The 21,152-nt window shown below is 31.9% G+C and overlaps 3 protein-coding genes across 8 annotated transcripts; 2 read left to right on the top strand and 1 right to left on the bottom strand.

Annotated features, from left to right (window-relative positions):
* Positions 1-748: 748 nt before the first annotated feature.
* On the bottom strand, positions 749-7,148 carry LOC114178321 (protein trichome birefringence-like 14). Of its 6 annotated transcripts, none has more exons than XM_028064154.1 (6): positions 6,947-7,148; positions 6,299-6,814; positions 5,691-5,954; positions 4,126-4,482; positions 2,576-2,774; positions 749-2,001 (listed from the first exon to the last, which is right to left on the bottom strand). In XM_028064154.1, the coding sequence occupies exons 3-6, from the start codon at positions 5,845-5,847 to the stop codon at positions 1,173-1,175; spliced, it is 1,542 nt and encodes a 513-aa protein (XP_027919955.1). In that variant the 5' UTR covers positions 5,848-5,954; positions 6,299-6,814; positions 6,947-7,148; the 3' UTR covers positions 749-1,172. The 6 variants fall into 6 exon arrangements, with proteins under 6 accessions (XP_027919955.1, XP_027919956.1, XP_027919957.1 ...); XM_028064155.1 differs by having other exon boundaries at positions 6,299-6,781; XM_028064156.1 differs by having other exon boundaries at positions 6,299-6,378.
* Positions 7,149-11,050: 3,902 nt separating this feature from the next.
* LOC114178560 (probable methyltransferase PMT26) lies at positions 11,051-16,871 on the top strand. Its single transcript, XM_028064549.1, has 9 exons — positions 11,051-11,178; positions 12,010-13,187; positions 13,274-13,423; positions 14,186-14,456; positions 14,651-14,761; positions 14,848-15,022; positions 15,737-16,009; positions 16,093-16,287; positions 16,362-16,871. Exons 2-9 carry the CDS (start codon positions 12,048-12,050, stop codon positions 16,600-16,602), a joined length of 2,556 nt encoding a protein of 851 aa, XP_027920350.1. The 5' UTR covers positions 11,051-11,178; positions 12,010-12,047; the 3' UTR covers positions 16,603-16,871.
* Positions 16,872-20,121: 3,250 nt separating this feature from the next.
* LOC114178562 (nuclear transcription factor Y subunit B-7-like) lies at positions 20,122-20,960 on the top strand. The gene has a single exon (XM_028064556.1). It carries the CDS (start codon positions 20,122-20,124, stop codon positions 20,809-20,811), a length of 690 nt encoding a protein of 229 aa, XP_027920357.1. The 3' UTR covers positions 20,812-20,960.
* The last annotated feature ends 192 nt before the right edge of the window (positions 20,961-21,152 follow it).

Raw genomic sequence — 21,152 nt, 5'->3', positions numbered from 1 at the left:
TAGAAAATGATAAAATTAATAAAATAATTATTTTAATTTTAACTTAAAGAAAACTTTTATTTAAAAAATAAATTTAAAAATTAAATGTTAACACAAAAAATATCATATATATATATATATATATATATATATATATATATATATATATATATATATATATATATATATATATATATATATATATATATATATATATATATATACACAGGTAAGCCATCCCTAATTTCCCCCCCCACAGGTATGCCTGAATACACAAAAGGCTCTCTGATTGATTTTATCTGTTCATTATTGTGAGACTTAAAACAACTTAAGTATGATCCTTCATCCTCTCCTCTAAGACAGTCAGAAAATAAAATAAAATAGCAGAGACATGATTGTTGAAGCTGTAGGGTGCCGATGTAATTAGAATTTCAAAACTCTAATGCTTTCTGGAATGAAATTTTTGTAAACAAAATTAAATAAGGGCAAGCACATGTAAGACTAAGAAAAGACAACTGAAAAGGTTAACTAAATTTGGAAACTAGATGACAAAAACTATACATTATTATTCTCAATGATCTGATATAAAAACTGAGTTTTGGTTCAACAGAAGATGATATGGTAGCTTAAACATAATCCGTTTTCACTCTGTTTCTCGGAGAGATTAGTTTGTAACCACATACACAGTCCATGTTAAAAATAGAATAAAATAAATAAAGAAATCTATTCCGACCTGAAAGAAAGTAGATAGTGTTTTAACACACAAGCATTTACTACTGGTCCCAATGATTATTTCTTTTTCACTCTACTCAAATGGAAACTAATTATAATACAAATACCACCATAGAAAATACAAAATCATTTCAAACTGTTGAATAAAGGCCATGTCAACTTTGGTCATGCCTATGGTATTTATAGCTCATACCTCGTGTGGTTATGTTCGTCCTCGATTCTGTCCAAATCATACATATATATAAGTTTCAGCTAATTGTTCTTTCATAAAATGAAAATGGAATGGGCCTGTACGATCTCCCCACTTTTCCTATTTGGTGAGAAAACAATAAATGAAATACATCATTGGACGAAACAAATAATTGGTCTTCCTAGACCATAAATGATGGACAGATTCTGGTGCCCTAAACATCTTACTAATGCATTTGTAAGCAAGGAGAGGTGCCTAAGTATGACACAGCCTATATCTGAGCAACAAGGAGTTCGTTCCACGTATCTGGAATACCAGGTAGGCACCAATGCAAGCAGTCGCTTGAATTAAGAGTTCCTCTAAAATTGTAGCGCGACATGTGAGCCTCATCCCTCAATTGCGAAAGGGCAGTTATGTCCAGTATTTTAATCTTTGTACCCTTTAGAGCACCCTCGATAGTTGTATCAATAGACCCTTCTTGCATGACCTCACTTCCATTGGTTAAAGGGATAGTGTTGTCACAGCTTCCACCAGTGTTCCAATCCCCATTGAAGAAATGCCTAGGAGATATAGTCCTGAAGAAAGCTTTGAGCCGAGGATGCGAAACAAGTTGCAAATCAAGCCATCTGGCTATACTGTAGATTGTTAAGTTTTTGGCATTTGCAATTACTTCAATCTGTTTGTCTTCATTTGGCTTTCCATTAACATACATTATCCACCTGTTCGCAGTAAGCTTCCCCCTGTTCCAGTGGTGTCCTGTGTTAAGAACCAAAACATCAAAGCGATGGAGGAACCGACTCATGAAAGCTGGGGGACGGTCTAAATGCATGGCAACGTTTGACAGTTTGTCTGAGATGTTAAGGGGCTGCAAATCACTTAAGCTAGCTGACCAATAATATAATATAGTGGTATTAGTCTTGGGAAATCTATAAGCCCAACCATCTGGACGAATAGCTCCACGTGCTTTTACCAAACCATACTCCCACCCCACATTTTGAACCTCTGGGCTCTCTTCCCCACCAGTGGCCATACACATTAGAGATTGAAATTGTTGCCGGCCCAACGAGTCTCCTATGAAAGCAATTGTTTTGTCCTGCATCCTACATTCCACATTAGTATCAAATACCACTTACTAAATACTATTTAGGGTCCGATTGAAAAAAAATAAACAACTCTATAAACACGTGCAGAAAATAAATAAGAAAAAAAAAATTAAATGAGTTTTTCCGTAAGTTTAAATTAGCTTATGCACAAGTTAAAAATTAGCTCATGCACAAGTTAAGAATTAGAATTTAGAAAACTAAGACAGTTTTTACATATCTATTTTAATTTATGGAGAAGCTCATTCATTTATTCTCCCTATAGGTGTTTCTGGAGAAGTTTATCTAAACAGATCCCTAAATTGAGATTCACACACTTCCGTTATATTTTTTAACCCAAAGAAAAACAGAAAAAGGTAAAAGACAAAATGAGTAGAATTTCTGATTTAACCAAACAGAGTACAGACCGAATAAAATGAAAATTAAAATGATGCAAGGTTATTTATGTTTGTCATAAAATCAGAAAGCTTTTAAGCATATTTACATATAAGCAATTGAATAAACGTAGCAGGCGGATAATTTTGAAAGATGTTATGAAGAACTATATCTAAGAAGAAGAAAGGATTATACCTACTTTCTCAAGAATGCAGACCGGTCAAACTCTTGCATTTCACAATTTTCTGGTTGCCAGCGATATCCCTCATATGAGAAATCTGGTCGTTCTGTTATTCTACATGACCACATTGAGGATAACCATTTCTTACAGTTGAACCCAGAATACAGCGGCCTCCTGCTATCGGCAACCCACTTACCCTTGGCATAATTATTACAAACTGCAAAAGGAGAAATTCAATCAATAATAAATCAAGCCAGAGAACTTTGTTGAAGATACAAGGCTTAAGAATTTTAAACCAGGAAAAGACATAGAATCTGTAAACTATTTGCTAATTTTCTGGGGCATTAGTTGGAGTAATTGTGGCAAATGTCACCAGTTAGAACGTCTAGATTGTACTGGTAAACATGAAACTACAAAGAAGATGCTAATCTCTGGACTCAGAAACTATTAGCCTCTTCTGATAAGATAATCGTGTAACAGCAAAGTAATAAACAAACTTAGAGTGCTTCTTTACAGGGAAAATGTTCTGACAACTCAAGTTTCAGATACTCTAAGATAAAATATCAATAATCAATTATGGGGAAAAAGTTTGAATAATGTGAGGCACCAGAAGGGTATAATCTATTCATAGTCCAAAGATAATAAAATCCTGCATAAATTTTGATCAAATATAAAAGTGTAGATAAATACTAATTAAACATAAAATCTCTAAAAATAGTGAAAGATCTTTAAAATAATAGGAAAACTAAATTCTATGATAATTTAATGTTCCCAGAAATACTATAGTCTTTCAATATATGCTTAATCCATTCTACATCAGGAGACTCTCAGTAAGAGTTTAGCCTTCGTCTTTTTAAGATAACAAAATACTTCCCAGAATATATGAAGTTATCAACAAAGTTTAAGATTTGAAAGTAGAACTCAACTTCTGGATAGTGGAAGGTGGAAGTAATACTTACTACATAACTTGAGAAAGAGAAAGAAGAAAAAAATTGTTCCAATCAAAAAACTTACGGTTCCCAAGGAAACAACCAACTTCACAGAGAATATCAAGTTCCGATATTAAAATACTTGAAATGAATCTGTGTTACATTGTTATCCAATTTGAATTCCGCATAAGCAACCAATTCAAAGAGAACAAAATGTTCTAAGAAATTAGAAGCTTTTAGAGGAAACTTTCTTAAGTCATTGTTATCTTCAACAGGTATCCTACTTAAGCAAGTACTAAAAATAGCTAGGAAAATGCTACTTATCCAGAAAGTTTGATAGCAGGGGAATAATAATCTAGTTGGATATTTCTTGACTCTACAGTAGATGAGGGATCCCATTAGTTTGTCTTATTAACAACAACCCTTAAGTAGCAAAGTCGTTCACTTTGTTTAGTGTGTACAGCGTAGACCAGTACTCAATAGCAAGAGAGCAGCCCAAGCAGATTCTCAAAAGCAGTGATTTGAAGGGTTCCCAGAAAACAAGTAATTGCAAAACAATGATGACAATAGGTACATATTCATAGAGTGGAAGAAAAAGTTAATTGTAATGAATTTAAGAATAGAACAAAAATAATCTACCTTTACTTCTAGAAGAAGCTGTGACATTTTGTTTGTATTGAGTTTTTGGAGATTCTGCAGGAATAGAATCTATAGTTGTCACACCCTTGGAATCAAGTTGAAGTTTTGTTCCATTTTCTGTGGTTGGGGTTATGGATTTTTCCCCACCCTTTTCCAGTGTTGGAGTTCCTGTACCTCTGGAAGGAGTGAAATTTTGATTGTATTGAGATTTTGGAGAGTCTGCAGGTATAGAATCCACAGTTGCCTCAACCTGAGTATCAAGTTGAATTTTTGTTCTATTTTCTGTGCTGGGAGTAGCGGATTTTTCCACATCCTTTTCCAGTGTTGCGGTTCCCACAGATTCAATAGGGGCTTCCGCTGCAGATGCATTCATAAAGAAAGTCCTCAGTGTACAGTTAATAACAGAAAATAGCACAATTAGGAAATAGTAATTACAAAACACAAACAGAAAATGGTAACAAATCCAACAAGAAGAAAGAATCAATTAATTATTAGTCAATAGAACAGTATGAACAGATCCAACAAAAGGCAAATACAATTGAAAATGTCAAACTTATTAGGGAAATTGACAGACACACATGCAGTTAACAGTGTTTATTTTTACCATGGAAATTGTTAGGGACCAATACAATGTGTCAGGAAGGACAGAGCAGAGATTGTATACTATAAGAAATAAAAATAGCAGTGTTGTTAGGCTGGAAGTTGGCCAGTTAGTCAATTAGGAGAGTAGGTTATTAGAAAGAATAAATAACAGAAAGTGTACATAGGAAAAGGGTATTGGGAAATCATGGGCTAAACTGGGCACATTGCTCCGTTGTAAGGGGAAATCCTTGGAAGAGAATAGTCCCTAGTTTGTAATAACAGTGACAAACTATTCCTTCATGCTTACTTTCCCTCTAAACCTGTTAACATTCTGTTTTGTGTTTCTATGTTTCTATCAGAAATTCTACAAGGCCAAAAGCAATAACTATTTTGAGCATGTTTGGATGAACTTCTCCATTAGCTCTTTTAGAAGAGAAAAACGAGAACAAAAAAATTAAATTAGCTTATTTGTAAGCTAAAATCTACAGAAGCTATATGAGATAGTTTCTACAAGTGAGCTTATGCATAAGTTAATTTTAGCTTACAAAGAAGTTAATTTCAATTTTTCCTCTTATTTTTCTCTCTAGAAGGAACTTATGGAGAAGTTAGCCCAAACAGATTCATAGAGATATCAAGATCCTTATCAATTAAGTCTAATTTCAAGAACCTATCAAGCTTCTATAAGTTATAATTCATCATATAAATGTCAAGATCCTTATTGATTAGTAAGTTAAAGAACCAGGACACATCAGATTCCGAAACTACTTAAATTATTATTAATATCAATATCTGAACACGCTAAAAAATTAGAGATACAAGCATTCGTCCTTGTAAAATATTCCACTTCTAAATCTAATCTTGGAGCAGCTTCCATTTTAGATTTTGTTGAATATAAATTGTTTCAAACTCAATCTGTCAGTACCAAGAATCAAGAGAACAGAGGTGGTTAATGTTATTATGCATTTTCATGCTAGAGTACAAACCTGGAGGTAAGTTGTACCACTCTTGAGCTGATCTTAAAGTCATAGCTATTAATGGATTTCTCTCCCATGTCCACATTAATGTGGTAAAGAGAACAAGAGTAACCAGAGGCAGGAAAATAAACCTCCCTTTAAAGCTATAAATATGTCCTCCTTTCATTTGTGCTTAATAGATATAGCAAATACAGATCTTTGACTCAGACAGCACATTCAGGAAATATCTATCACACAATATCTCCAGTGAATCAAGTTGTTCCAGAGGCTTATCTGTGTAAGTATAAGAATAAAGGGATCAGAAAGACAAATAAAGACATGAAAATAAAAATATTTGGAGCTAGCTAGACATCGGTATTCAAGCAGAGAAGTCTATAATTCAGCAAAAAAATGAAGCAAAGAAGTCCACATGTCTGCTTATTTTATCTTTCTTTCCTCCCAAACAATTTCAAAAATTATCTCACTTTCTATTCTTTTTTATTCTTTCCTAATGGAACTGTCTAGTACTGGAAAGTATACACACTCCTTTATTTGTATTCACAGTTGAGTATATGTATCCTCTCTTGCAGAGTTCGAATAGAAGACAATGTAATAAAAAAGAAATTAACACTCTGTACCTTTTTGTTTATCTCTCTCCTACTCAAACTTTTTGGTATTAAAAATGCCCCACTAGGAAGGAAGTTCAGTCTCATCCAACCTAAAAAGAAAACGATTTAGCACTCAGAATAGGCCAAGCAAACAACTAAAATCACTTCCTTTGAACCGCATTTCATCTTCCGCGAACACATTATTCACCTTCATAATCACACTCCACACAAACAAACACACACCTCTCTCATGGAGACACACTCAACTGATAACAACTTCTCATTGAACTGGGCACAAACTTTCCCTTAGAACAGAATTGTATTATCACACCAAAAACACAGATTTACGTTCATGAAGCAAAAACCAGAGTGTGGATGTATTACCAGAGGCCAGACACACATCAGGAAAATTCAAACAAAATCTCCGCTAATAATCCATTAAGATCTCCAAACATCCAAAACCAACATCCAATTGATGTAGCCGTTTCTGTCTGCTAATGATCACGACTCAACCTATATATTTCCATGCATAATTGCAACACATACCTTCAAATTCAAATGCCTACTCTTAATTTATAAGTGAAACTAAAGCTAGAGAAACGAACGAAAAAATGTATGCAAGTATTAATGTTAATAATAACAAAAATTAGAAAAAAGAAAAAACAATGGAGTAAGAACCTGTGGTAGTTGCAGGTGCATCTTGATTGGGTTGTGTAGGGTTTTTCACAATTGCAGATCCACTGCCTTTGTAGATGGAAAAGACGAAGTTAGCCCTGAGATTGTTAAAGAAGATGAGGACGATGAAGAAGACAATGATGGTGATACTGATGCTATTGTTTTACTGGTTATGTCTCGTCCGTGACTCACCGCCAGGGATCCAAATTAAAGACGACTTGTTTTATGACGAGATGAGGGATATTTCTGTCATTAAGAAAATAAAAGAAGGTATTATGGGAATTGTGTCGTGATTGCAAATGATGATTAGTGTTCCCCAGATGAGTCACTGTGTTGAAGAATAAAAGAATAAGTCTGGATCTTAACGCCTAAACATATGCTTTAATCTTATTCAACATATTTTTAGACTCTAATAAGATACTTACTGCGATGAAAAAGTTAAGACGTCTTTTAATATTATTTTTTAATTGTTATATTCTTTGACCTGATTTTGAATATATTTTTTACTTTGACCATAGATTACATAAAAACGGTAAGTTACAAAAACTCATTTAAACGAAAATATTAATTATATAATTCGTATTAATTTATTATCTTTGAGAAACATACAAGAAATATAGGGTACAACAAATTATGAACTAAGTCAATTTTTAGTTTTTGTAACTTTGTTCATGTGTACTTTTTAGTCCGTATGATAAAATTAATGAAAGTTCTTTTAATTTTTAAAATCAATTCAGTCTAATATGCCATCCAATTATTAAAAAAACACTAACATATTTTTTGTAATAATACTTCTAAACTTTATAATTAGACACTTCAATTATTATGATACCTAAATAAGTAACCAGAAATTACTATATCAGGCGTCTCTGTTGATATAATTACATAGATATCTACTTGCCTTTCTTATATATTTTAACAAAACTCACATTTCTTGTATTTTTTTAAATAGGTATTTACCTTTTTAACATATGATATTTACTTTCTCTATTTTTTATTAAAAAAAAATATTTTTCAAAAATAATTTTAATTCCTCAGTTTTATATTTATATTTCACCTTATGAGTTTTCATATTTTTTATTTGATTTTAATTAATTTGATTTCTTTAAATAAAATAAATCTCATTTACTAAAATTATACAAAAATAATATCTATTTAAAAACAAAAAATATGTGAATGTTATTTTATTAAAAATAAAATTTTACATCATTAAATATAGATTTGTGAGTGATAATGTAAATAACATGTCCTAATTTGGTTATAATTCAGTTATTTTAACACATGTCATTAATACCATCAAATTATCACCTCATACACAGTGTAATAAATAATCCATTCATATAGGACAATATCACATTTCGTTTACACTATTATATTATAATTTTTTAAATAACAATATTTCTTATTAGTAAACAAAACCTTTTTTTCGGAATAATAATAATAAAGGTTCACTAATACATTTAGTGTTCCACGCCCCCAAATAGATTAATTCATGAAGTGATGATCGAATATCTCAATTGTAATTTACTTTTTATTTGTTACTATTTGTTATTTTTTCATGTTCATTTTTAAGTGTAAATTTTTTTTTTGAAAAATCAATAAATATAATAATTTTCTCTAGTTAAAATAAAATCTTGACAATATTCACTTAAATTACAACACAACGAATATATACTTAAAATTATCTTTTACGGGCTTTCATTCTTCATTTAACAATTTTTAAAAGGATTTAACGTGCTTTCGGTAAAATTTAAAATTAATTTTTTGTAAGAAAAAATTAAACTAATTTAATTTCTTACTTTTAAATATACATATAATTAATTATTTAAATTAAATATTTTTAAATTAATTTAATGTCTTAAACATATTTTTTAATTAATATTGAAGTCAATATATATCAAATTAAGATAATAAAATAATATACATTTGAAAATTGAAATAAATTTGATAAAATTTGATTAAAATAATTAAATTTATGTAAAACTAAAATCATATTTAAACATTTTTTAAATTCAAAGTATACAGTATTCTGTCAGTTGAGTTAACCAATTTGTTTCGTCAATATGTACCTTCATGCTTACTAAAAGTAATTCCTTAAATTATTATTAAATGTAAACTAAAGTAATTCCTTATATGCTTACCAAAAGCCATCATTTTGACCAAAAAGGCATAACAGCATGTTTCAAAACAAAATCATATAAACAAACAATTTTGTTGTTTAAGTGGTAATTATGCATAGATAGTTGTTTAGTTATAAAGTATGATGTATCATAATTTGTTAACTCTTTCACAATTTATTAAAAAAAATGCATGAGCAATAATTTTATTAATTAATAATATATTAAATTATATTGGTAATTTATTAAACTCATTCTTTTAAAGTTAGATTCGTTCAAATTTGAATCAATTTCAGACCAATTTTGGGAATGTTAGTTTATTAAGCATGGATGAAAAATCAGCTGGTGACTAAGGAGGTTAGGTATGGCTGTCATTAAAACAAATTTGTTTCATTACTTGTTCCGTTATTTGTTAAGTATTAATAAAAGAATACCTGTGAATATTAATGAACATTCGTAAATGGTTTTGTATTTTATTTTTTTAAAATTGAAATAAAATTATCTAAAATATTCTTTTAAAAATATAAACTTAGATAAAAAATTAATTTTAAAAAATTCATCTCTTAAAAACATTTAATTATATACATCTATATATAAATATATGTAAAATTAAATTTTAAATATTTGTGTGATTAATATTTCTTTTATTAATAATTTTATTTTAATCAATTTAAGTAAAAGAACGTTAAAGTAAAATATACCAATGATTAATAAATCAGGTCAAAATATCTTATCCTTAACAAATCTTATTTTTTAGGATTAAGTATGTATTTAGTCTCTAAACTTTGACCTAACATTAGAATTCGTCCTTTTAGACTTCGATACATTTTGGTCCCTAAATTTTATAAATGAATAAATATAGTCATTTTAACCCAATTATGTTAACTTTTTTTATGTGTAAAACGTTCTTCATGTTAGTATTAAAGTTTTTTTTTATCCTGTTTGACACATCTCTAATTTAATATCTACGAAAAATATTTTTAATTCCTAAAAAAATTAACGTAATTGAACTAAAAAAATTACAATCATTAATTTTTAAAGTTTAGATACCAAAATATATTAAAGAAAAACAAATTATAATTTTCGATCAAAATACTAAAATCATACTTTACCCTGTTATTTGTATTCACGGAATTATTTTACCATATATATATATATATATATATATATATATATATATCATTTTTGACATTGTGTTATTGCACTTCATTTTCCTTACGCGTCCTTTTCAGTCTTTTCTCAACCTATCCATGACATGTCACGTGAAATCTTCTAAATTAAAAGAATAAAGAAAAGAAGAACCCACCGACTCAAAAGTCTAAAACATCACTTGTGGTGGGAGCCACGTTACAGATCTCAACGACCTTCATCTGGTACGTGTCCAAATACTTCAGGAACAGTATTTGTTTATAAAAGTTCAAATCCAAGTTATCTCCTTAAAAAAATAATGTAAATTCGATCTCCAAATACATTATGAATGGCACGTTGAATATTTTTGTGCCTTAAGTTATAGGCAACTCTTTTTAATAAACAATATGCATTTGTATGTGGAGATTCGAGACCTAGCACATGCAGGGTTTTCGTAATAAGACAATTTTCATTAATTAAAATGGAAAGATTGGAAAAAGATATTAAACTTTGTTACCTATATACCCTCGCGAATTTACTGCGACATGGGTCTTTGTTTGGCAAAGCCCAACACGTTGAAATGGTGATCCCCACCGGTTTCACGCCATTCATGGGGACGTCACTTTCTAATACATACTATCAATTTTATCTATCTTCTCTCTCACAAACGTCACATTCAGTAAGATTTCCCTGTTTAATTACAAAACTTAAATTCTTTGAACTATTAATATTTTAAAAAAAAATATTTTAGATATTACAAAAAAATAATACAATTAACTCACGCCGCTGAATTGAACAGATTCCTCCCATAACGACAAAACGCTGGTGTACCCCACCCTCTCGTTTTATTATATCTACCTCAAAACACTTCCTCGTTGCACTCCAATTCCGTGTTTTCGTTCTGCGTTCTTCTCTTTCCACTCTCGCCATGCGCGACACGATGCTGAGTTAACCTCTTCCTCTTGCTTCTCATATCCCGAACAGTAATAGGTTTGTCGAATTAGCCTTTCTTTCATTTCAAGCTATTCAGATCTACCGGCGTATTCACCAGAACTGCGTTTTTCTCTATTTAGTTTTCGCATTCGCTGTTTTGCTTATCTCGATTGAACTTTTTTCTTGTTGCTTTCTTTTATCGTAGCATGCATTCGCGTGACGTTTATGCTATCGGTGCAGTTTTTCTCTTCCGGCAGAGTAGATCTGCGCGGGAATGTTGTTGATTTAGAGTTGAACTTGTCTTTGTTTCTGTTTTCAATTCGTTGAATGTCCTGAATCTTTGAAATCTCTCGGTTCCGTAATTCTTGGTAATGGAATCTTCGTTGTTGAATTTTTGTCATCCGTTTTTTTCTGGTTGTTTTATATCTTTCTAGATCGTTCTTGTTTGTTGAATTTTGTTAGATCTGGTCGTTTTACTTTGTGAGACGATGTTCTCGGGTTGAGAGAGAGAAACATGCATCTCAATGTATGTCTTTGTGTTTCCCCTCAAATTGTGCAAGGCTTCGACAGTCGTCAACGGAATCAATTTAGTGGACCTTCTTATACCTTGTCAAATTGTGCAAGGCTTCGACAGTCGTCCCCTTGAGTTTTTACCAATTTTTGTGATTATTTCCATATTTGTATTTATTTTGTCATCTAACTGCATGCGTATTGGCAATTGAGTGTATGTATTTATTTTTTTCATCGAACTGATGAATATTGGCAATTGAGTGTATGTATTTGTCCTTTTCATCTAACTGCATGGATATTGGCAATTGAGTGTTAACATTACCTATCCATGCCTAACAATTGGGATGGTGTTTGATTGTTGTTTGGCTTATGTCGCAGGTCTAAACTATCTGTGAACAGTTGCCCCCTCTAACAACATGGCGCAAGCTAAATATACTAGAATAGATAATAATAATACTAATAATAAGCGATCGGCAACGAGTTACCTTTCGACAGTGACTATTGTCGTGTTTGTTGCTCTTTGCTTGTTTGGTATTTGGATGATGACGTCATCGTCCGTAGTGCCTGTGCAAAATGTAGATATGTCTCAGGATAATAAGAACGAGGGGCAGGATCAGAGTGTGGTGAAAGAACAGAACGAGGTGAAAGAACAGAGCGATGTGATAGATCAGAGTGGGGTGAAAGAGCAGAGCGAGGTGACAGAACAGGCTACTGACCCCTCTGGTAAAAGTTCTCAACAGTTTGAAGAAAATCAAGGTGATCTGTCTGCTGATGCAACAAAAGGGGATAGTACACCTGATAAAACCTCTGACGAGCCAGAAAAAAGAGAAGAAAAATCGGACGAAAAGTCTGAAGAGAAACCTTCTGATGATACAAAAACAGAAAATCAAGATTCAAATTTTAGCGAGAGGAAATCAGATTCTGATGAGAGCGTGAAGCAATCAGATTCTGACGAAAGCGTGAAGAAATCAGATTCTGATGAGAGCGTGAAGAAATCAGATTCTGATGAGAACGATAAAAAATCAGAATCCGATGTGATTGAAAGTAAACCCGAATCAAATGAGAACAAGCAGTTCGATTCATATTCAGATGATAAGAAATCTGATGATGCAGGTGAAACACCAGATAAGACCGAAGAAAACGTGGAACAAACTGGTACCAAAGACTCTGACGAAATTTCCGATAAGAAAACTGATGACAGTACCAAGAACCAGGGTTCAACTGATGCATTCCCTTCTGTAGCTCAGTCAGATCTTCTGAATGAAAGTACCCCGCAAAATGGTTCTTTTTCAACTCAGGCATCAAAGTCAAATAATGAAAAGGAATCTCAAGAATCCTCCAAGCAGTCTACAGGGTACGATTGGAAACGGTGCAATGTCACTACTGGCTCTGACTTCATTCCGTGCCTCGACAACTTGAAAGCAATCAGTAGTCTTCCAAGCACCAAACACTACGAGCACAGAGAAAGGCAATGTCCCCAAAAACCTCCTACCTGCCTTGTCGCTCTTCCTAATGGATACAAACGCCCAATTGAATGGCCCAAGAGCAGAGAGAAGGTAGACAATAACACAAATGCTTGTTAGTTACCATTCTTTGTTTAAAATTTTATTCTTTCATGAAATAATAAATTGTTTTCCTGCAGATATGGTATTCTAATGTTCCACACACTAAGCTTGCTGAATATAAGGGGCACCAGAATTGGGTGAAAGTAACTGGCGAATACCTTACTTTTCCAGGTGGTGGAACCCAATTCAAACACGGTGCACTTCATTACATTGACATCATACAACAGGTAAAATGTATACCCTATTAGTTGCTTTTACTAGTGTTGCGTCTTTATATATAAATCTGGATAACAATTTGCTGCATGTTCCCATAAATCAATGTTGTATGTGCTATATAACTTATTAGATTTTATAGATATTAAATGTTTGTACTTTTTATTTAAAAATTCACAATGTAATTTGTTAACGTGTGCCCTAAAGGCACTCATTACCGAAACCACAAAACAAAATGTTTCATGTTGATCTAACATTGACATTTCCTAGGTGACTGGTACGAGATTAATTTTGTCTGACGTTTGACATTAAGATTGATATTCAAAGCAAAGAAAATATTCGATATTATATTAACATTAATTAAAATAAGTGATTGCAATTTGTTTAATGTCTAATCTTACGGGGTTGGGGGAACCCTAATATATTGGAACTGTAAAGAAAATGATGTTACTGACTCTACTATGGGATTTGAGGTTCTACATTGAGCTTCTTTGACAAGAGAAAAAAATGGTGCTGAAATGTTAAATTTTTGTTATGTCTCCCAGTGGAAAAATCAGGTAGGTATGAACTATGCACATATGCTGTGCTTGGAGACAACCAAAATGTTACAAATAGAAGTATCAGCATAATTTTAACTTCTGCCAAAAAATTTCTTTGGCAATAAGAGAACTTAGACATGGTAATGACTAAAAGAAATTATGCTTTATGTGGCTGTGATATGTTTTCTTTTTTGATGTTGAGTTTTGTACTTAATATACGGAACTTTGATGCTGCAGTCTGTACCTGATATTGCTTGGGGCAAACGCACACGTGTGATTTTAGATGTTGGATGCGGTGTTGCCAGCTTTGGTGGCTTTCTCTTTGAAAGAAATGTACTTACAATGTCAATGGCACCAAAAGATGAACACGAAGCTCAGGTACAATTTGCACTTGAAAGAGGGATTCCTGCTATATCCGCTGTGATGGGCACAAAGAGGCTTCCCTTCCCTGGGAGAGTATTTGATGCAGTCCATTGTGCACGCTGTAGAGTTCCTTGGCATATAGAAGGTAGCAACGACCTAACCTTGACTTTGATTAGATAAATTATTTGTTCATACAAGTTTGAAATTTTATGTAGCGTTGTGGTACTTTCCCGGCTTGTGCATTTAGGTATTATGAGAACTTGTATATAGTGTGTACTCGATGTAAAATTCATATAAATTTAACTGGATTTTTGGGACTTGCTCCTTGTATACGTGTAGGTGGGAAACTTCTTTTAGAGCTGAACAGAGTTTTGCGACCAGGTGGTTTCTTTGTATGGTCTGCTACTCCTATTTACCAAAAGCTTGCTGAAGATGTTGAAATATGGACAGGTAGATAATGATATACTGTTTTCTGCCTCTATTAATCAGCTTAACGTTTCTGCATTAGTTCTGACGTTTTCTGAATGAATTTGCAGATATGAAGAAACTAACAAAAGCAATGTGCTGGGAACTAGTGTCCGTCAGCAAGGATAAACTTAATGGAGTTGGTATCGCTGTGTTCAAGAAGCCAGATTCTAATGAGTGTTATGAACAACGTTCTATTGATCGGCCTCCTATGTGTCCAGACTCCGAAGATCCTAATGCAGCATGGTATTTCTTTGTTAATTGACATGTCAAAAAAAATTTCTTTAAAAATCAAAAACAGAAAAAAGGAGTTTCGTGCTAAGTTAATTGTTGATATTCATGTTTCAATGTAATATAAAAATTGTAGATATTTCTAGTCAAGGTTTAGTTACTCCTCTAGATTTTATATTTGCACAATTTTTATGCTTTAATCCCTGCACCTAAAAACTATTCACTTTAGTTTCTATGCATACATTTTTTATTTTTTTAGTCCCTTCACATTTTTTAATCTGTTTTAGTTTCTACACATTTTCAGTCTATTTTTAGTCCTTGGTGTCCAAATTTGTAGACTAAAACAGATTAAAAAAATGTGTCAAAACTAAAATGACTAGTTTTTATGAGTAGAAACTAAAGTGTAAAAAATGCAAAATTATAGGAACCAAGAGTAATTAAATATTTATTCAATTTTCCCACAGGAACATGTGTGAAAAACATACAGTCACAAATCAAACGTTGTGCGGTTATTTAGTTACACTCGGATTCTGCTAAAAATGAACAAATGCTTTATTTTTGTAGTTTCTACTTTTTCAAATCTCCCCGCAGTATTTATTTTATAAGCTAGAACACTGATAATCTCACACTACCTTTTTTTAAACTTCCCCTGTGCAATAATTGGATCGTTATTATGCACCCAAAAAGGTGTAAATATACATGGCTGCTGCCTAATCTCTCTGTCTGCAGGAACATTCCGTTACAAGCTTGCATGCACAAATTACCAGTGAATTCAACAGAACGTGGGTCACAATGGCCAGAAAGATGGCCAGCAAGATTGACCAACTCACCTTACTGGCTTACAGATTCTCATGTTGGAGTTTATGGAAAGCCCGCCCCTGAAGATTTTACTGTCGATTATGAACACTGGAAACGTATAGTGTCCAAGTCTTATCTTAATGGAATCGGAATTAAGTGGTCCAATGTGCGGAATGTCATGGATATGAGAGCAGTCTATGGAGGGTGAGCGAAATTTGATTTCCCATTTTTCTCTGAATTATGCCTGCTGTTATTACCACTTTGACAACTTGTTTTTTGTGTTACAGGTTTGCTGCCGCCTTGAAGGATTTGAATATTTGGGTCATGAATGTGATTTCAGTGAATGCTCCAGACACGCTTCCCATTATTTATGAACGAGGTCTCTTTGGCATGTACCATGACTGGTGTGAATCATTTAGCACCTATCCGAGGTCCTATGATCTACTTCATGCAGATCGACTATTTTCAAATATTAAGAAAAGGTGCCAACAACTATTTCATTTCTCATTCGTAACCAGTAACATTTATTATATACTAATGTTCTACGGTCATGCAGGTGTGATTTGAGAGCTGTAATGGCCGAGGTTGATAGGATTCTTAGGCCTGAGGGAAAGCTTATTGTGCGGGACACAACTGAAATCATTAACGAGGTAGCAGCTATGGTGAAGTCCATGCAGTGGGAGGTTCGCATGACTTACTCCAAAGAAAAAGTTGGCTTTTTGTGTGTGCAGAAGTCTATGTGGCGGCCTACGGAATTCGAAACACTCGAGTATGCTATTGGCAAGTTACCAACATGATTGTTGGGTTTTCGCTGCCCAAAATTCTTTGTACCTTCACTTCCGTCATTATTCATGTATAATTATAGTTAGGCATTTATGTGCTCGTTTTTTTTTCCTTGGTAACGAATTTTGATCCTGTTACGATTTGTGTCTTTTGCTGTAACATGGTGCTATATAGTCAAGAAAATTTTATCACATTCTTTCAAATGTAGAGGCTTTTGGTAATTAGTTATGATTCTGGAAGTTACATGGGACAGGAGCTATATGCTCTTGATTCAAATATCAAATACTGGACGTGAAGGCTTAATATTATATACTTATGTCTTAAAATGTTTCCATATATTAAATAAAAGGAGCATTGTAATTGGAATCCATGATTGCTTTACAAAAAAGAAAGAGGAAGGGGTCGTGTTTATCTGTTCTCTGAATTAAATGATCGTGTTCCATATTTTAGTCACCAACACTAGAAAGAAATACTAGGGTTTCACAGGAGTTCTTTTTCGATGAGGAGGTATGATTGTACCAGTTCTTGTTATGTGTCTACCAATAAACATGTGGCTTTTTGTCCTTCTGTTAAGTGTCTACAACCCATCCGTTTTATGTATTAATTTTCTTCCTCATCATTCTTAACTCGTTTCTTTTTATTTTCCGGATTTCATTTTTGAAAACCTATCAAGTTTTTAAACGATAATTAATATTAAAACGACAGTTTTATGCTTCAAACTATTTTTTCTATGAATTTTTTTTTCTTATGTTTGTTAAGCATTTGTTTTCTTCGTACTTTTTTTTATATATTATCTATTCTTATATTTTATAACAACCATCCCTCTCTATAAAAGAAATAAAAAATCTCGAAATAAAGAATATATAAAAAAATATCTAAAATTTAAAATTAAAGTTAATTTATTTGTCATCCAACTTTTAATTATTTAATATGATAAGAATTTAGAGTATTGTTACGGTCATGTGTTGGCTTATTTACAATGATGTGGTAAGAGCTAAAAAATACCATATATACGACTTTAATTAATATTACAGAATAGTTATGTTGGTATATACAAAATGTATCCATGGTATCCGATTACTGTGTCAAAAGATGACTTAACATCTTAGCTAAATACTCTAACTACCAATCAACCATATAATTCATGGTACATCGTGTGAAACTCCGAACGAAGGCATCCAAATATAAGATTTGGTGCCAAAATATCAAGTTAAAATACAAATTATAATAGTTTATAAATTTGTCTTAATGAGTTCATATATTAAAAAGTATAGTTGGCGGAATATTTAGTCTCGAAATAGTAAAATTTTGTAATTGAAATTGTTTGACCATTTATAACAAATTTGGTACATATTGTTTAATTTGATGGTCATGAAATTGGTATTGTTTAACATTCCATTTTAAGTGATATCAAATCTTTTTCTAAATCATAACAAATTTGCTACATATTGTTTAACTTGATGGTCATGAAATTGGTATTGTTTACCAGTTTAAGTGATATCAAATCCTTTTCTAAATCATAAGAAATTGGGTATATATTGTTTAACTTGGTGGTCATGAAATTGATATTGTTTACCATTCTATTTTAAGTGATATCAAATCCTTTTCTAAATCACAACTTTGGTGCAATTATTAAACAAATTTTGAAATTTATCATTAAAGTTGAGAATACCCAACGAAGATGGTACATTTTTAGCTATATGTTACAAGAATAATATATATTGACATTATATTTTTTTTTTCTTTGGTCATGGCAATATTTTGGTCTACAATTGTTTGTAGGTGTGTTGTTTTTCGTACTTTCAAATAACAGTTTGAATAACTAACCAAGAGAAACATTCTTACATCAAACAAAATATTATGACTAAAGATGATATTTTGCCAATGGTGAATCACACCAATAAATGATGCATAAATTAAGTTATAGTCATCATAAGTGGTGTAAAACTATTATTGATTTTGAATCTATGATATATCAAAAGCATATCAGTCAAGTGATTCTGAGTCTAGTTACAGATTGTAATAGAATAAAAGGATATTGTGTTTGTGTTTTTACTATAGTTAACCAAAAATGAATATTTCTAACTTCAATTATTTTCAGTTTTCTAATATATATATATATATATATATATATATATATATATATATATATATATATATATATATAATTTTGCATGTCTTTCATTACTAAATTACTAAGTTGATCAAAATTTTTAACCTCTTCATTCAAATATATAACTCCAAATATTTATATCAGAAATCTCAAATTTATGTATAAAGAACAGAACTCATTATATTAGTGTCTATGATGGATTTTTTTTTGTATAATACTAATCCATATAGTCTCATTGTTAAGTGCTACCAGATCTCGTACATTTGAACTCATCGTCGTGGACCCAAATTCATTAGTATGAGACATTTTCTTTTTCAAGTGAAATCTCCTTGTATATATATGAAAGAGTGAAAAAATATTTTTATTGTTGTGGAATAAAAAGCCTTCGTATCTCAATGTATATATTAAATTTATTCGGAGCTAGAGTTGGATCTACTTCATACCAATAGTAATCATAATACCTAAACTAATCATGATTCTTTTTATATCTCCTCGTAACATATGATATGTTTCTCATAGATTGCAACAAAAATGTCTTCGCTCAATGACATAAAGTCATGTTCCTTCACCAACTTTGAAATTGTACATAATCATTTCTTACTCACTAAGATGTATTACTGTTTGACAATTTGTTCTTGAATACGACCTTCCATAAGTTTCTTCCTTTTGATTTATGTTCTTAAACAAACCTTTGAAACAAAAATTTTTCAAAACCACCGTTATCGTATAACTTTCTCCTATCTCTACACTAAAACCCATTTTTGAAAGTATATATGTTTGATATAAATTATAGACTTCATCTATATGTATTCACTTTGGTCCATATTTATCCTATACAAACAGTATTCATTTTTCAAAATTGGCTTTATTGAATAATATATATATATATATATATATATATATATATATATATAATTAATATTTTAATCTAAAATAACAAAACAAAAATTAAGAAGCAGATGGAGAAATGCTACCACTTATAATGACTCTTGAGAGTGCTTATATAATGATCTTATCACTTATATATATATATATAATACATATGCATATATAGTTATCATAAAGTTGATTATTAAGAAGTACGAAAGATGAAAAGAAGTATATACAATAGAGACATAGTTGTTGGATTTTGATTGAAAATGGGATATAAGTGTAGGAAGATATATAAAGAAAGAAAGAGAATTTTGGATGTCAATAATAGTATTGTAATCTAACATCTAGAGCGAGTCCGGTGGATTTGATTGGTGAAAAAATCCACAGCACCCATTTTTTTGTTTTCGAATTTTCCTTGTCCTAACCCTTCTTACATGCCTATTTTTATGCCTCTCTTTCAGTTTATCTACACAGTAATATGCAACATAATTAACTAATAAATATCCAAATCTTCTCCATTCCCTTTATCTCCAACATTAAATTTGTCATGGAAGATGAAAACCATAACACTTTGCCAAATGGTTTTAACTCTGCAAGCCCCGAAAGCCCTTGCTTAAAGACAACCAACAACAACAACAGCACCAGCACCACCCCAACCACACAGAACAACAACATCAACAATAACCATAATAACAACAACAACAACAATAACCACAACAAAGAACAAGACCGGTTTCTCCCCATTGCCAACGTGGGAAGAATCATGAAAAAGGTTATTCCTTCGAACGGAAAAATCTCCAAGGACGCAAAGGAAACTGTCCAAGAGTGTGTCTCTGAGTTCATCAGCTTTGTGACCGGAGAAGCCTCAGACAAATGTCAGAGGGAGAAGAGAAAGACCATCAATGGTGATGATGTCATTTGGGCCATCACAACCTTAGGGTTTGAGGATTACGTTGAACCCTTGAAAATTTACCTTCAGAAATATAAAGAGATCGAAGGAGAAAAACTTAACATTCCAAAGCAACTTCGTTCTGAACAAAGGCTACAACAGCACCAACAAAATAACAGTAACAGTAGCCAAGACGATAATAACCAACAATTCAATGGTGCATATGCCTCCACCAATCTCATTTCTCAGCCCCCATATGTCACCACTGATCAGAAGTTTTCGTTACCCTTTTCCCCAAACTCCATTCAGAATCACCAGATTGATTCTGTGGGGCACTGGTACGAATAAGATAAAAAAGATCGACCATGTTTGGTTTCGTTTTTTTCATTTTATAGACACTGCGTAAATAAATAACCTTTAGAACTCCATTTTTCATAATAAAGTGATCCAGCTATTAGGTTTCTTTTTCTGCTTCTTCTTGGCCTAAAGCATTTGGATACAATTACATATATATATATATACAACAGTTTGTGAGGTAAACCAAAAGCACTTTTGGAGACACAAATTCATGTTTTTACAACAATTTAAGCACTTTTAGGGTTCAATAACAGTTAATTGCTTTTGCATGTTTATACATGCACGTCAAGTGTGTGTGTGTGTATAGCTGTAGCAATATATAAACTCGGATT

The sequence above is a fragment of the Vigna unguiculata genome, chromosome 3 (genome assembly GCF_004118075.2).
Source record: "Vigna unguiculata cultivar IT97K-499-35 chromosome 3, ASM411807v1, whole genome shotgun sequence".
Classification (NCBI taxonomy): domain Eukaryota; kingdom Viridiplantae; phylum Streptophyta; class Magnoliopsida; order Fabales; family Fabaceae; genus Vigna; species Vigna unguiculata.
Note: the sequence above shows the minus strand (reverse complement) of the source record. Positions and strands in the feature narration are given on the sequence as shown.